This window comes from Opisthocomus hoazin, chromosome 18 (assembly GCF_030867145.1).
Source record: "Opisthocomus hoazin isolate bOpiHoa1 chromosome 18, bOpiHoa1.hap1, whole genome shotgun sequence".
Classification (NCBI taxonomy): domain Eukaryota; kingdom Metazoa; phylum Chordata; class Aves; order Opisthocomiformes; family Opisthocomidae; genus Opisthocomus; species Opisthocomus hoazin.
In genome coordinates, this window is record NC_134431.1 from 14,487,138 (window position 1) to 14,504,878 (window position 17,741).

Here is a 17,741-nt window from a genome sequence, read left to right on the forward strand (position 1 = left end):
CGGCAGGACGAGATCACGTACAAATGATGAACCAAGGCCAGCCTCAGCAGCAACCGGGGAGGATGCGCTGCTTGGTCCCGGTCCCGGTCCCTGCCTTCCACCTGCCGGGCTGCGCAGCGGGGGAGCGCCCGGGGCAGGCGGGCAGGCAGCTCCCGCGGGTGGGAGGCGGGAGGACAGGCAGCAGCCCTTGGATGGGAGGCAGGCAGGCAGGCAGCAGCCCGCGGGTGGGAGGCAGGAGGACAGGCAGCAGCCCGCGGGTGGGAGACAGGCAGGCAGGCGGGCGGGCAGCAGCCCGCGGGTGGGAGGCAGGCAGGCAGGCGGGCGGGCAGCAGCCCGCGGGTGGGAGACAGGCAGGCAGGCGGGCGGGCAGGCAGCAGCCCGCGGGTGGGAGACAGGCAGGCAGGCGGGCGGGCAGCAGCCCGCGGGTGGGAGACAGGCAGGCAGGCGGGCGGGCAGGCAGCAGCCCGCGGGTGGGAGACAGGCAGGCAGGCGGGCGGGCAGCAGCCCGCGGGTGGGAGACAGGCAGGCAGGCGGGCGGGCAGCAGCCCGCGGGTGGGAGACAGGCAGGCAGGCGGGCGGGCAGGCAGCAGCCCGCGGGTGGGAGGGAGGCGTCTACAGCTGGAGAACAGCAGCTCCGGTTTCTGATCAGATTCGGGGGTGGGGTAGGAGGTGTGTGTGGGAAAAGCCAAGCCATGGATCTTCCCTTCTGTTGACAACACTCTCCCCTTCAGGAGTGAGTCTGCACTGGAGCAAAATAACTGCGAGGGAGCAGCACTGGTCACACCTCCGTGTGGGAGCCGGCTCCGGGGAGCAGCGTGTGCCGCCAGCCCCGGGATATTCCCTGCCTCCAACCTAAAGCGATTCCTCCGGGAGCGGTTCCGTCGGCCCTGCAGTTCACCTCTGCCTGCAGTTCCCAAGCGTGCAATCTGGGTTTAATGGAGCTGGGTTTATTGTTCCTCTTTGGACTTACAGTTACGTCGACTGCAGGTAACGCGATTTTCTTTCTTTCTTTGCCACTTTGCACACAAAGAAAGGCTGGGGTGGGTGTTTGTTTTTTTTTTTTTGTTTTATTCTTCTTCCAAAAGGCTGTAAGCAACAGCCCACCCCGACGCGTGGTAAATAACCAGGCGCCAAAGACATCATTTGGCCGTATGCAGGTTTAAAACAAAACCTTGGCTTAGTTTTAAAACAAAACCTAGCGATGCACCCTGAGCCTGCGGGGCGACGGGAGCACCCCACCGCGCTGCAGGGAGTATAACGGTGCTCCGAGCAACCCAGAAACTTCCCAGGGGCTGGCGGTGGCTGGGGTCCCGTCCCAGGAGGGACTGTGAGGCACCGGGGGGGGCTCCGGGCTGGCGCGGGGGGAGCTGAGGGCTGCTCTCTGCCTTCCCGCCGTGCAGGGTCCGCGCTGCCCCGGCCCCGCTCCGTGCCGCTGCCGGCCGGCGGCGAGCCGCGCTCGGCGGCGCTGGGGCAGAAGGAGCGGGAGGAGAGCGAAGCGGCGGCGCTGCCGGCTGGCGGCCGGGCCAGGGTGGACGGCGGGTCGGCGCGGCGGCGGGCCCGGCGCTGCACTTGCTACACCTACAAGGACAAGGAGTGCGTCTACTACTGCCACCTCGACATCATCTGGATCAACACCCCCGAGTGAGTGCCGGCAGGACGCGAAATGGCGGGCCGGGCGGCGGGGCCGCGACCCTGGCGGGGCAGGGGGAAGGCGGGAGGGCGGTGTGGCGGCCTGGCCTCTGCCCCGGGGCGGGAACGCACGGGGTGTCCGTCCCCCCCTCCTCCGAGGGACAGCCCGGGCCGGGGCGCCGCGGGGCCCGCTGAAGGCGGAGCTGGCGGGGGCCGGGGAGGGAGGGAGGAGGAGGCCGCCGTGCTCCCCAGGTACCCGGGTCCCGCTGCCGCAGCGGAGCGGAGCTGCGGGGGCCGTGCAGGGGCCTCGGGGCGGCGAGGGGCCGGGGCCTGCCCGCGGGAACGGCCGTGCGCGCGCGCCCTGCGTGAAATTAATCGGTCGGAGGGGGGGGTGGGAAAAGTCGTTATTTTGTAGGAGAAAGCTGTTGCTAATAAACCACTGGCTGGGAAAGGGAGAGTAACGCGCGTGTGCACCGCTGTACTGGTTTTGATAAAAATTCACGTGGAAAAATACTTTTAACATTAATGATTTTGGAAAACCTCAATACGCCAGATTTGAGATGTTACAAGAGAGCGTCTTTTACAGTTACGCTTTGTGGGAATGGCAGACGTAAGTTTTCGTTTCAACTCATAATAACAATTTCTGAGAACACGCTCTTTCCCGCGGACTGGAGGTGCCGAGTTTCGCGCCGGTCAGTGGGCTGGAGCACGCGCGCGGAGCAGCAGGGCCTGCCGCTGACCGTACTTAATGAAAAGAAATCATCAGGAAGAGCGACGCTCTGCCTCCGTCCCAAAGGTCAGCGGCCTCCTGTTCCTAGCCCCTGGTGTGTATCCTGTCTCTCCGAGCAGCTAAAACAGGCTTAGGGATTTGTAAAGGTTTTCGTAGGCCAATAGGTTTCGGTTCTGTAGCAGCCACAGCAATCAGTTCATTTAAAAATAATCAGTCAGGAGATGAGATGAATCTAAAACCAGATTTCTTTTGATGAACTGTGAGAATTAAAGACCTTGGGACTGCCTGAGTGTGAACCTCTGCACACACCATCCAGTATTCCACTGACTATAGTTCGGGAGCATTTGTACTAACTTGGATCTGCCTTTGAATCAATTGCAAAGCTTTTAATCAGATTAAAACAACAAAAGGAATAGAAAAGTAGAAAGTAGCAGTGAAATAGGTGAAGTCAAATGGGGTTTAGGGCACTTAGTTTGTAAATTCACGTGTGTGTCCTGGCTAGAGGCCATGTCTGATGACAAGTCTTTTGAACTTCTACCAACCTGTAAGTATCATGTGTTCACACAAGTCATTCAGTTCTCCGAGTGCCATACCTGCGCTAATCCACCCAGGATTACTTAGAATTATTTTAGCCAAATATTTATAACTCAGTATATTTAAGTCAGAGCTCACCCGTGAAAACGGGGGAAACGACATTCCTTTTCCTTTGCACACTGAATAAATAGAATTCTGCTAATTTTAAACACCTCCCCCCCGCCCCTCTTTTTTAGGATATCCTGTTTTAAGTCTACAGGAATTATAATTTTCATTCCAGTGGGAAAAGTATTTAGTATGCATTAATCATGTGCATTAATTCAGTCGTGTGGAGAGCTTTTTCAACCTGAAAGTTTTGTGCAAACATCACCAAAGAACAAAACATAAAGACTAGAGATATGGAACATTTTCATGATACCTGTAGCATTAGCAATGAAGTACATATATTTATCCAGATATTAAACACTTGGGGCTGTAAGTCTTTTCTTTCTTAACTGGAGTTAGTTGTACATAAAATAACAGCAAATCTCTCAGATACGTGAAGTCTGCCCCACTGTCCAGTGTACAGGTTAGCCTGTGACGATTCGATGTCCGTTTTAGGAGATTCTGATTCTTATCATACATAATTTTTATGCCATTAGACTGGACGTTTCTGTGCAAGCTATAGAATGAATATATTTCAATGTCAATTTGAATATTAAATAATTATACAGAATGATACATTTTAGCTACTGTGCTCCAAAGACATGAACCTGTATAACCTAATAACACTGTTGGAACGAGGTTAATCAGGATTCTGGGGGCCCTCTGGGCTTGACAAATAGGGAGTGGATGATGGTGGAAAGTAGGGGAATTAGTCCAGTAGGAACTGATTTTTCTGGGATCTGTAAGTGCTCATTAGAATTGGAGAAAGGAGGTCCTCTCAAAGCTGGCTGCTGTGGTGTCTGGAGAGCAGTGCCCTGTGGCTGGAAGAGCCAAGTGTCTGGTGGGGGCTGCCTCGCCACCCTGCTCCTCCGGCTGGTTCTCCAGACTTGTCTCGTTGGAGCCAGCAAGGTGGGCAGTGAAAGGAAAAGCTCTGCTCGCAGGCGAGGCAGATCTACAACCCTCCCTCCAAGCTGAAAGCGGGCAGTCTCAATTTTCAAAAATCCTAGGATTCTTCCTAGGAATGCTTCTATATATGAGGACAGGGGTAGTCATTGAAATAGGTGTATGTGGTGGTATTAGACATTTTGGACCATATTCAGCGCAACAGAAGCAGAATGAAGATTTCATGTCACACGTCTGAATGAACAGGCACTAATTCTGGCCTGGTGTCCTGCCTCTAACAATGTCTCAGTAAGTCAAAAGGTACTTCTGGATGCAAATGAGAGAAATTGGGCCTGCTCGTGCAATTTAATATCCCAAGAAAGTCACGCTGCTTCTTTTAAATGGAAGTAACCACTGGATCTGTACAGACTGGCTGTTTGTAAATGGTGCTTTTACATTGCTGTTTTATGTGTGTTGTTGAAAGTTGTTATATTTACTAAAAATTTGGCTCAGTTGCAACTTTGAGGACCAGACACAGAACGTGAGGCAGAAAGACAGTGTTAAAGATTGGAGTAGTTTTCCTGACATCTGTTGACTCTGATCTTTTTCTGGCTTATTTACTTATATCTTTTTTTGGTTTTGTTTCCTACATCAAATACTACAATTGCTTTTTATTATTTTTTTGACTTTCTTATTTCCCTGACTTATGTTCTTCACTTCATCATTTCTTGTTCCCGTCACAAATTCCTTGATATTTTTTGTTTCTAGGTTACTCTCTCCTCCCTACTTCAAAGACAAACTTTACTTCCTCCTCTGGTTGCTTCCCCCTGCTTTTCCCAACAGAAGATGCTGTTAAACATTGTTGTAATATATTCAGAACAAATCTTGGTCATGGCCCCTCCTCCATTTCTGGAAAAGTGGTTAAAGATTTTATTGAAACTGCTGGAGGCAGAGTGATGATAGAGGGTCTGTTCCCATCCTTGCTGAGAAACCACTTGAGATCAGCAGGGTGACAACTGTAGCAAAGCACAAAATTGCAGAATATGCAGCCTCTGACTCTCTGCAGTTCTTGCCAATTAAATGACAAATTGTCTCTGCACACATTTGAGTATTGCTTTATACTTATTGCTTTATACTTGTCCATAGAACCACTGCTGCTAGTCCAGGCCACTAAGCACACCAATGTTATTTTGACATAGTGAGTCTTTTATGCTAGGAACAGTAAGAGCCGTAAGTGGAAAAGAAAAAGACCTAAAGAAAGTCAGGTAAGTCAGAACAGAATAATACAATTATGTGGTATAGACAAAGGATGCATAACAAAGATAATTAAAAGCTGGTAAATTGTTCTCTCTGATAAGATTGATTACTCAGGAATTGGTTTCAATGTGTTTTTTTTGTTAAGTGATTAATTATGCTTATCTTGATCTATAGCAACAGACACATTTTAAAGAAGAAAGAATGAATTGTCTTTTAAACAGTACCCACTGATGTAATACAGCCACAACTTGATGCTTAATTCTGTAGGTTAAAGAAGAAAATACAGGCAAGACCTCTTTTAGATCTGCACTTCTTCAAAAGGGTCCTGTATTTCAATTTGAACTGAGCTTGTGCATCCGACAGCAGAATTTGGTTCACTTAATGACACTAATGTTGCTGCGTGAAGCTTTAGAGATGCTCAGAATGGTTAGTAAAAGATTAAAAGGTGACAAGTATAAGAAAATGATACTATCATGAGAACACAATATTAGACACTCAAGCGGTTTTTAGTTCTGAAATAAAAGTATAACAAGAATTCATGGCAATAATCCAGTCTTTCAAAGGAGAATTAGCATAGATCCACAATGGTAAAGTTATTTCCTCACTCAAACTAAGCATCAAAAATAATCATTTCTTGAAGCATCTAAATGAAAGCAAATGTTTTTTGTTTTTTTTCCTAGATGGTGTCTTATTTCAGTATTTGCTATTATGCTCCAAAGAGGAGTAACTGAATGAAATTCTGTGACCATGTTATGAAGACCAGCTTACATGATGATCTAAGAGTTCTCTTGGCCAATTACATGAATTTCTGAATCAGTAGAATTAAATGGACAAAGTGAAAGGAAGAATTTGATCTAACATCTTTGTGTTTGCGGCTCTGATCCTCTGTACTTACACATGTTCTGTTTCCTCAGTGGAAGGACAAGGGTACGCACTGACTTGTAGTCTGTTGCTTTGCTCTGTGGGATTTATTGGTAAAGGATATGGTAGTGTTTCACAGTGTGTGGTTACATGGTGACACTAGAAGGATGTGGTGTTTTGTCACTTCAATAAAGAATAAATTTGTTTCTGTAACATATGCAAGTCAGATATTCCTTAGCACTAGGTTGACGCCAGATAGTTCCCCTACAGAAATCTGTTTTCCTGACCTAATGTGACCACCTGTTGGGATGAGAAAGGCTTTTCATACATTTTAATTTCTTTCCTGAAAGTGATGACAAATGGGTTTGTCAGGGGTCCAGGACTTGTCAGAAGCTAAACAGACAATGGCAGCTGATTCCCCATAGAATCAGCTCTCTAACAGTTGTAAGTTAATGATCTTTGCTCGTTACTAGCTTTGGTCGCCATCAGAAAGGCATCTTAGAATAGAAACAATTTATATCCTATCATTGCTTCACTCATAGTTTTGCTTATACATAGAGAGGAAGCGTTGTCTTGGGTGTCCTTACAAAAAAAGATGACTTAACCAGTTGGATACTTTTGTTCTAACTGGATGCTCTGCTGGCTAACTTTTCTTTCATAACATCTTTTTGTTACCTGCATTTGGTGATTGCATTTTGTTGAAAGGAAACCCACATAACATAATTTAAAATGCTTTTCACCCTTATGGATATTAAGTGGTCTTATAAAGTATTACAATTACCCCATTTTTTTGAGAATTATCTTCATCATTAGATAAGTATAGACGATGTCCTGTATATTACTAGAAATAAAAGTACACAGCTAAAGATCTCTTGTTCAGCAAAACAATTAAGCATGTGCTTATCATCTTAATAGATCAGACTGAAAATACCTGCTAGCCAAAGGCATGATGATAAAACAGTGGCTGCAAGCCAGGCAGTTCAAATAAGGAAGTTGATCTGTCAGTTACACAGTGCACATGGTTAACCATCGGAACCAAATGCCAAAACTAGAGTGATGAATCTTCTGTTGAATTTAGTTTTCTGAATGAAGTTTGCCCTGCATTTTGCAGACTTTACTATCCACATGTTCACTGAAATCTATTTGTCTGACGTGTGTGGATGCTGCCAAGACCAGACTGTGTAGATGCACTGTATGTCCTAATGTAGCCTGAACGTTGGAGGGTAAAGAGAAAAATCTTAACAAGCTAGTAACAATTAAAATAACTAAAACTATGGAATCTATAGTCATAATTACTGGTAGGAAAAAATAAGGAAGATTATCTGCTTTGTACTTCATATCTCCATCAATTCTTTTTAACTTTTTGCCTTTTTTTTTAGTTACAAACTTTTGTGAAAATTTAAATGACAGATTGTAAATATCTCTAATCCTGAAAATTGGAGGATCTTAGCTTCCAGTAAAGCTTATTTACAGTACTCACAGTATCGATGTTTTAACAGCAGTATTCTGGGGAAGACTTGAAATGGCTTGGTTCTGCAGACTAAAATCCCATGTCACTGCAGGAGGTGGCCCTGCAGAAGATGGGGTCAGGGAAGAGACATGCTAGTAGCTAGTGCCTTGAAATTTCACTACTGCTGCTCATGTTGGTCTAATTCTAAGAATAAACAGTCTCAAAGGCTGTGAAACCACAGTCACTTTCATCAGTCTTATATTCTAACACCAAGTGTTTATTTTCCCCCAGGTTTTTGTTTTATTTGTTTTTAAACCAGCAGTGGATTTTGAACTATACACACTGTGGAGAGTGGTAGAAACATGCCTTAGAGTGCGTGTTCTTTGTGGGCACTGGTGCGGTGGCTTCAGAAGCTAGCAATAAGTACTTTGAATTTTAGTCTGAAAAAGCTACCATTTGTCACTTAATTTGATTCCGTTCATCCATATTTTCCAGCTGCTCTGCTTTTTGGGATTTACCTCAGTGTATTTGCGTTAGAACCAGCTCACATACTAATAATACTCCCTGCCAGTCAGAAGAAGAAAAAGAAATTATGGGAGTTTGGGCCTCACAGAAAATGCTGCACGGGGTTTTATTTATTTATTTAAACTAACAATCATGAATCTTGCCACCAAACTGGGAGCAGATCAGGATTGGTACGAGGCACTGAAGAATATGAGCAGTGTTGTTTTCAGAGTGTTATTTCTGTAAAACAAGAGCTTACTGTATTAGGCCAGGTGAGCTCTACCTGGCGTCTGGGTATTTGGGGTGTCAGTGGAAAAATACTCCCCCCCTCCTGTTTGCTTCATATTGCTTCCCTCAAGGAACATACTCCAGCTTTTCACTCAACAATGCAGATATTTTTCTGATTGTATTTGAAATGGGAAGTGTGTAACGTGTTTTTGACAGCGACAGGAGGAGAATGACTAGTGGTAAAAAGCCTCCAGGCTCCCTCAAAGTACTGTACTTAGGTACCGTGAGGTCCCAGCAGGAGGGAGATCCAAGAACTCACGTGGTCAGTGAAACTGGATGATGGAGCAGATGTGTGCAATCCTTAGCTTATTACCCAAGTTAGCTATAACTAACTCTTAACTAAGCCAGCATTACTTAAAGAATAAGACTGGAGGAGAAAAAAAAAAAAAGGAAGGTTCAACAAAATCTGTCCAGATAGTGCAGGTACATCTTTTTGGATAACAGTAGCCTACTAGGTATCTAGGAACACTGACTACTACCAAACTGTAGATGTGGAAAATAAAGGTGTGGCTATAGAGGATAAAAGTTTCTTTTCTCTGAAAATAATCTTAACTGCAAAAAGCTACTCAGAAAAAGTACAGTTTCTGTGAATGGAGCATGTGGTTAGGACGACAGAAAAGCAACAAGTCAGGCACGTTGAAGCAGGTGTTTTACTTCTTAGATGATGAGGATGAGAAGGAAGGGATAATATGGGAGGTACACCTATTGTGAACTACTCTGTGAAAAAATATGCCTGTTACAGAAAGAGTTAGAGCCAACTTTCAGAGCAGCCGATGATCTCCTTCTACAGAGCTACGCAATGTTACTGCAGTAGCATTATACGAAAGTATACACAGAAATATCTGTTATTTTCCCCAAGCATCTTTCATTCTGGAGACATTTTGTTTCACTTGAAAGATGTTAAAATTTGCTTCCTTTCCACATTCTTTGTTCTCGGTGGTACTTACAGGGATCTTACACGTTTTAAGATTGTCTGAAAACACTGGAGACTGCTGGGAGCCTTGGTGGCCTGGTTGTGTGCCAAAAAATATATTGCTGAATACTGAAATCACAGCATCTAAGACGATTGCTGCAACCCCCCATCCCTTTGTTTTGGCTGAAACTCTCAAGTACCCTGGAGGTATCTACTGTGTTTAAGTGGCTGGGAAAGTAGAAAATAATAGCAGCTCATAGGTCAATTATAACATAGCATGAGAAACTCAGCCACACGTTATAAAAATTAAAATAAACCAATTGGCTTTGCCTGCCTGAATTCTGAACATTCACTATAGTGTAAATGAGGGACAGCAGGACTTGGGTAAATCATTCTTCCCAATTAGATTTGAAGGTAGTAGTCATTCAATGGGCAAGTTTTCTTCTGTGGGAAATTTTCACTGATATCACTGGTTTAGAGTGGCTGTTTCACTATTACTCAGTACTTGTCTTTTTCAACACACAAATGCCCATCTCTGTTAATTTAATGGTAAAAACTTGCTTCAAGAGGTAGCTGACTTTTAGGGGGAGAGTTTTTATGATTGTGTTTTGTGGACACAAAGTACAGAAATAATCTAGGTTATTTCATCATCCGAGTGTCCAATCTGCAGACCTGTACGTTTTTCTTTTAAAATTCTAGGAGAAATATTGGCTGACCTAAAGATTGCTGCATGTTCCTTCCACAGCAGAAATGAAATGTATGTTTCAAGTGACAAGAGCACACTGTGCTTTACTAGCTTTGTGCTGCTCTGTATTATACACTGAATTATCTTCAGATAGATCTTTTCCACTAACTAATCATAATTTCATCTTTGGAATAACTCCAGGTACTGGAAAGTTGCATTAAAATCTTCTTTTTCTGCATACAGAATAAAGAACAAATAGCTTATACTGAAGAAGAAACTATTTCCTTAAACTCAGACTTTCTGTAATTTGTACAGTGCTTTAAAACTGAGCACGCAGACTTTTATGCACCGGCGTGCTGGCTGCGGTAATCATGCTGGTAACTGAACCCTACAAAAGAGGGTCACTTCGACAGAAATCTCAGGTTTGTATGTTGCCACACAGATACCAGTTCAAAGTAGTACCTTGGAAAGGCTGATCCAGAATTGCATAGATTTGCTTTTTCTCCACTTTGTAGAGGAGAAAAGCATAAGGACACACAGTACACATTAGCTCTTAAATATGCGTAAATCCATTTCACTGCTTCAGGAGAATTTTGTTCTCCTAAAGGAAGAAATGATGCATACTGAGTTAAAGGTCAGAAATTCAAAACTTCTTGTGAAATGTAAATGTTAAAAAATTTTTTTAAATATGTGGATTTTGCATAGAAATTTCCAAAAAGCTTGTAAATGGCTCTTAGCCAGTACTTTGGCCAGGGACCTGATCATAACCACAAGGAACACAGTGTAAGGGAACTGGTTGTTCAGGGATCCCCAGAAGCCTAGCAGATGGCTAAGCCAGCACATCTGCCCCTGCCTCGTTCAGCTGTGCCTTGTCTTCACTGTGGAGGCACAAGCTGCCCTGCATACACCGAAGTTAGCAAGCTTTCACTAAAGAAAACAGATACCTCACCTGAAATGGAGAGCAAAGAGACTTCCTAGCAACACAAATGCTTGGCGGCAATTACATGTTGGTAATAATTCTCATTCGGCATGTAGAAATTGTGATTCTGTTTACCTCATTTTGAACCCAAGCATTGCAGCACCATAAAAAAAAATTAAAAAAAAGAAGCAGCATTTGTTAATCACATGTAACAATCTAAGACTAAGCATGCTGCTAGGCAAATGCCACTGATACTTGTTTCACGGAATCTCTTCGGCATCTCCTCTCACTTCTGAAGTGCTGAGAAAGAGGCATGAACTAACTTGAAATACTAACATTTTCAGCTGCTGCAATGATAATGATACACAAACATTCACTTAAATGTTGTGATTTATGAGTTGCATCAGAGTAACTGACAGGCAGGAAAACATTACATTTTTTAGCTCTTTCTGAATACTGTTGGAAAGACTCTGGGTTGCTGTTGAAGTTTATCTGGCTTGGGTATGAATTTTTGGATTAGAAATCACTACCAGGCATATTGGGAGAATTATGTTATTTCCATCTCTGATTAGCAAATCCGCACATTAGCTTACATAATTTTTGCTTGGGCGTTCCAGTTAAAATTCTTACGCTTCAAAATGTCATTGCATTGGCACTATTTCTGGACCACTGACAATGTAGTGGTCTTGAATACATTTCCAAGCTATGAAGCATACTCCTATAAGCATTATAAGTTTTATAGAACATAAGGCACTTCATTAGAAAGGTCGGAAGCAGTATCTAAAATATCAGTCTCCTCCTTTGCTTAGGGCTGTGATTCATAGTTTGTATCACTTGTAATTATACTATATTCTCCACCTTTGCCTGTTTGCTGGAATTTACTGTCTTTTTTGGAAAGACAGCACAGTAGTAATGGGTCCATTCCTCAATCACTGTAGTTCACACACTGATGTATTAAGATAAAATTGATGACAATTCTAGTTGGCCCATTAATTTGCAAACTGCGGCAATTAAGAAATAGAACACGTGCTCTTCCTCTCTGGCTATTGAGGCAGAACCTCTGGCACAGGGCAAACCGCAGCTCAGTCCCACAGAGATTCTGATTTAGAAAGTTAGAGTAAGAAAAAACAGTATTGTATTTTCGAAAAGTGGACTTTTTAACAAGGAACTGCTTTAAATAATGAGAATAACATGCTACAGTATTTTATGTCTTGTTAGCACAATGTGGGATGACATCTGCAAAAGCTGCAAAAAGCTTCTTTAGCCCCTTGGCAAGCTATCTGCCATGAAATAGGGGCTTCACATTTGGCTAGACCAAGCAAAATTAATCTTTTCATTTCAGTCTAGATCTGAGCAGGAAGCTGAATAACATGATTTTACCAAACAGTTTTCATAGAGGGTTTGCCACTCTTAAAAATACAGAAACTTCCTCCAGTTCCTATCTCTAAATACCAGCCATTACCTCATAAACACCATGCATGTATCAAAAAGTATGACCATACAGCAATTATTTGTGTCAGAAGTTACATACATTAGCTATTTGTCATTTATTATTCAAAAGTAAATGATGGTATAGAATTATTAATACTCTGCAAATATAAGATGGGACTCACCCCTAATCCTGGAGACAACAAAAAGCTTTTTAGATGACTGCTTGAGAAGGGGGTCCAAATCAAGTCCTAAAGTCTCTTAAGACTAATATGCATATTGTTGGTCTCTCCCAGTGTCTAGGCTTAGCCATAGAATGAAGTCGTCAAAATAAGCAACAGTTTCTGCATATAGGCAAGGAAGACCAGCATCTGCTGGAGGACAACCATCTCATAGTCTCTGACACACAAAAATACTGCTTGTGATTTTCTATCTTTCAGTATGATTTTATGATGAATCTATATATGGTAAGCGTGCTCTGGTTCAGGCCGTGAAAGATGAGATGGACTGTTAGAAGCTCATACGTACTGTAAGTGCAGAGGTCTGAATAAATGATTTGCATCAACTGTACTGAAGTTACATCAAAACTTAATGCAGAGATTAGGAAAATAATGTTTCTGAACCTTTCAGCCCACCATGAGTGTGGGAAAATGGAAAATTTGCAGCTTTGCAATTAATAGCCTAATGATGTTTTTATGAAAGCAATGGAAGAAGTACAACTATGTGAAGTTAGTAGTTCCAGACTGATTATTCAGGCTTTGTTGTGTAAGCTGTCTGTAACCCTTCTAGATCTAGTCTTACTTCCTCTCCCCTGATCTGTTTTTTTCTGTTTAGCGTTTGTGGGTTTGCGGGTTGCTTAGCCCATCCCTCAGGTACACAGGAACTTTTGTGGATCTTCAGAAGTTCCATGTGGTGTACACCTGCTGTCAATGGGGACTCTTTAACAACTTGTAGGAGAATACTTTATGACATCGGTCTGAACTATCCAACACTTTTTGGGGATGTTAGCAGGCACTGGTGAAGCATGTCCTTTTCTGATAATAATATTGACTATAACCCATTAAAGAACAAAACATGCCAGACTGTAGGGAAATAAAGAGAACTACTTAGTATTTCTTGGTGTGCTGCATTACAGAACATGATCTCTTGCAGAAGAGTACTAGTACTACATATGAGGAATATTATCTAGCTGTTTCTCACGTTTGTAACTCCATGGGTCATGTTCCAAAAACAATGCAGTACATGAATCATGCTGACAGTTTTCTTCATTTCTCAATGATAAAATTAATGGCTAATGAGGCTCTAAATCACGAAGATGACAGCAGTGACACGATGTTACTTATCTGGTGGAAATCAGCACTGCTCCTTTGTCACTTCATACCAGCGATGGCACTGAACATAAATTTTGTGCATTTGTGGGGCGTAAACAACACAATAAAGGAATGAGCTGTAAAATAAGCAATAACTTGGGGATGTATTTATATCAACTGTCAGGTAATCAACATTTGTTTTTAGATAGCCACTGCAGTTGCCAATTAATTCTTCCAGCTGAGGTGATTGTCTGCTACTTTATAACTTCGTGAAAGTCTGAGTTAATTGAGCAGAAGTTGTGATCTGTTACAGGAAGAACTTCTTACATAAGCATAGGGTTTGATTTTTGTGCTGCTGTTTATTGCTTTGCATCAATAGATCTATTTGCTAAAACAGGAGAGATACGGAGTATCATTTTAATTGGCTCCTAAAATATACAATATTTGTGATTCTCACAACAGGAGGACTGTGCCATATGGGCTGTCTAACTACAGAGGCAGTTTTAGAGGCAAAAGGTCTACAGGCCAGATGCAAAGTACTTTCCAGTCTTCATTTAGGTGTTCGTGTTTGGATGCTCATGACAAACAGTGTATGCAGTTTTGCAGAAGAATGCAAGACAGGAGGAGGTGAGTATCTTTTCTTAATATTGCAGACTGTCTATGTGATTTGACTATTTCATGGAGATAAATTAATCCAGCTGCAGGTATCAAATAAAACCAATTAACAAATACATTGATTTTAAACAAAATTCTCATTTCCAGTTGTGGTGGGTTAACCCTGGCCAGCAGCCAAGCACTTACACAGCTGCTTGCTCACTTCCCCCTGAAGTGGGATGGGGGAGAGAACAGGAAGAACAAACCCAAGAAAACTGTGTGTCACAATCAGGAGGCTTTAACAGGTGAAGGAAAGAGGCCAGACCCAATACAGTACTGCTTTGAATTTTCTTTTTGCTGTTTCTTTTTATAATGTGGTGTTTTTGAAACAGCACATCTCCTCTCCAGTTAAGGGCATGCTTAGTACTGCATTATTTTAGAGGGTTTTAAGTCTTATCCAGTCTAATGAAGAGTATGACCTTGTCATTTTATGAACGGCTCTGTAAGGGTAATGGATGAGAACACAGTGACAAACTTAGAAAATCTCTTTTCCCCAGAAATCATGGATCAATGAAAAAGACAGAGGAGAAAGATCAACGCAGGGAAGAGGAACACACTTTTATTCAGTAGCACAGAGAGTCTGGAGGATTCTGAACAGTCAGGTATGCTACAGATGTTTAATGTTGGAAAGAAATACTAATTTTCCATAAATTTTCTTGGTATTTGGAGAACTCTAAATTCTTTCAATTTAATATTACCACTTCTTGCTAGATGAGGGCAGAATTTGGCCCATGAGGTTGTTTTTTTTTTTAATTTATTTTTTAAAATAACCTTTAGTCTACACGGAACTACTACAGTCTTCCTTGTGCTGATATAACTCCTTCAAAAGTTGGATTCTTTGGCTATAAGCCAACACATATTTTGGCAACAGCTCTTCTTTTTTTCTTTTTAGGGCAAGGGCTGTTCCTGTCTATCATCTTTTTGCTCATTTAGCACTGCAGCAGCTCAAGCTACATGTCCCAGTGCAGTGCTTCAGTAAAACTTAAATTGTCAAGGTAAAGAAACAGAACAAAAACTTTGTGGAAAAAGTATCTGGAGGGAAAAATTAATCTACTTTAGATGTCAGATATAAAGAGGTTACTGTGATCTAGTAGCCAGTTTCAAAAAGTTCGAGTTGCAAATATACCCTTAATACTATTACTACATACAAAATGCAAAATGATATCAGGATAAGCAAATAGTTGTATTTCTGGGTAAAATGAAGCAGCCATTAGAACTAGAAAAATTAAAAAAATAAAAAAGTCACACCATTACCCAAAATTTTTAGCTATGAAACGAAGCACTTGGATTAGAAGTTCCCGAGCTGAATTTATTGCTTGGATTATTTGATCAGAGCTAATCAGACAACTGGATAGCATTCACTCTGTGTACACCTAATCAAGGAGATGAAACATAGTTCTATCAGGTAATAGGGAGTTAGTTCTGAATAATGAAGCAGTTTGGTTTGGTTTTTTTTTTAAAGCTGTAACACTTATTTGCTGAAGCTCAGAAGCAAAAACTTAAAACTCCAACTCTCGCTTGAGATGGACAAACTTGACGGTTCAGTCTGATGCCAGTGGAGAATTCAGCAGTATGCAACACTCTCATTTCAACAATGCCACTTTGAGGGCATGTGAACCTGTATGAAGAAGCTTTCTCCTGTGCTCCCCTCGCGAGAGTCTCAGTAAAGGATGATGTTTATCATGTAACCTGGCGGGGAGTGTATCACTATTGAAGAAAACTTCAAGGCAGATCCAAACTTCAGCAACACAAAGTTTCAGGAAACATTTTTCTATGCGTTGTAACTATGTCAAAGTACAATAGAAACATACTGGTCCACTTACTGCTTGCTGTATGTCTGAAGAATCCATCCACAGCTTTATGCAGGCAACTGTAATTGGAGAATGTGATGAGTTAGAGAGAGATTGCCTATACGTGAGTTCTCATTAAGAATAAACAGATACAAAGTATTTCTGTTGTTAATGTATGCAAGCCTGAATCATCATATTGTAACTTCATGGCAGAAGTTTAAATGACAGTATCTATGCAGAATAAATATGAATGGCTAATATAAATATTATTATAAACTATAGCAAGTTAAGAGTATACATTGAGTATTCAATAGGTTACCTAATTTAGGCACAAATTATTCCTGCACTTCAAAGTTCCATTCAAAAACATGTACAGTCATTATCTAAGGATGCACTGTAGCTGATGGACAGAACTCCAATTACTCATCCCAAAGAACTTCTGGAAGATGAAAGGGTAGGACTGTGGAACTTCAAATGAAACTTCATACAATCAGAGTAACTCACTGTACTAGACCATTTGCTATTCTAAGCCCCTACATACGTTATCATTCGCAGTATATACATTTGTCTTTGCTAGCACTATAAATTACATTTTTATCTCTTCATTGAAACGTCATCACTGAATAACCTGGAAACTTGGCAATAAGGATTGTATCCAACCCTGGACATTTTTTAATGTAAATGATTTCTTCAGAAATGATGGACTTTTTTTGACAGGAAGATGCAACAGTAAGCTAGGGAAAAAAAAGAGTACCTTTTCCAAATCCTTTTCTATATTATTTAAAAAGAAAGAAATCCCTTACTTGTGACATTACAGATACTTTTTTGGTTTGACTGACCTTCATGCAGACTTTCCCCAGCGCACATAGGTTAAACTGTAACCTGATGACATTAAATTATATTTTATCAGAAGAAAGATGGAGACCAAAAGAAAAATGAAAAGAAATTAACAGTAAAAATTGTTATATTACGGTGGTAATATACTTTGTTTGAAACAAGAAAGGGAGGTCTTTGCCAAAATATATATGGTATATTTTATATATGTGGATATATTTCATAAATAAATTATTATAAAATTATATCTTTCAGTTATTGCATTTGTGTCGGTTTCTTACTTGCTGTACAAATGATTTTGTACATTTATAGATAATAGATTATTCATGGTATAAAAACATTTCACATACTGTTTTCCCATAATTTTTAAAAGATACTGTGTAGTTTTGGGGTTTTAAAAAAATAATCGAGCTTTGTTATGAAGAATACATATGTTCATTTATAGCCACCAATTTGAATTTTTTTCCCCTGAATGCATGTGCCCAGGTCATACAAAGACTTTCCTTCTTCAAGAGACTGATAGTTCTCCGAACAGTTCGAGAATTGAGAATGAAAACATAATAAAAAATTCTTTGATAATAATTGACAAATGAGGAGGCAGTGGTCATTTGGACTGTGAGTTCTTTTTCTGTTCACTGACTTCAGCTTCAGTCATTATATACATATATAGTTTTTTTCCTGGAATTGCAGACACATCCCAGTGCTAACAAGGGTGTCAATGCCTCCTCGACTGATACAGTTCATTCTGTGTTTTTGGATTTCTGCTGTCTCCCCCGTATTAATTCAGTTTAAATATTGCATTTGAAGATGGATTCACATCTTCACCTGTCCCACGTGTTTTCACTCTGTCTGGTGACACTATTTTAAACATTCACAGAAAAAAAAAATACAAGATTGCGTTCTTTCTTTGCCATGGAGCTAGATTTAGC

General features: G+C 41.6%; 1 protein-coding gene across 2 annotated transcripts; it reads left to right on the top strand.

Annotated features, from left to right (window-relative positions):
* The first annotated feature begins 623 nt into the window (after nucleotides 1-623).
* On the top strand, nucleotides 624-15,783 carry EDN3 (endothelin 3). 2 transcript variants are annotated; one of them, XM_075438891.1, is made up of 5 exons: nucleotides 624-987; nucleotides 1,401-1,641; nucleotides 13,997-14,161; nucleotides 14,686-14,790; nucleotides 15,651-15,783. In XM_075438891.1, exons 1-4 carry the CDS (start codon nucleotides 936-938, stop codon nucleotides 14,756-14,758), a joined length of 531 nt encoding a protein of 176 aa, XP_075295006.1. In that variant the 5' UTR covers nucleotides 624-935; the 3' UTR covers nucleotides 14,759-14,790; nucleotides 15,651-15,783. The 2 variants fall into 2 exon arrangements, with proteins under 2 accessions (XP_075295006.1, XP_075295007.1); XM_075438892.1 differs by lacking the exon at nucleotides 15,651-15,783 and adding an exon at nucleotides 15,081-15,643.
* Nucleotides 15,784-17,741: the final 1,958 nt, after the last annotated feature.

Bases quoted from the DNA above. Each gene is read 5' to 3' on its own strand.
- EDN3 (XM_075438891.1), top strand. From the start codon at position 936: ATGGAGCTGGGTTTATTGTTCCTCTTTGGACTTACAGTTACGTCGACT. The intron at 988-1,400 runs GTAACGCGATTT...CCCGCCGTGCAG, and splicing joins TACAGTTACGTCGACTGCAG to GGTCCGCGCTGCCCCGGCCC. The intron at 14,162-14,685 runs GTGAGTATCTTT...TCTTTTCCCCAG, and splicing joins AGAATGCAAGACAGGAGGAG to AAATCATGGATCAATGAAAA.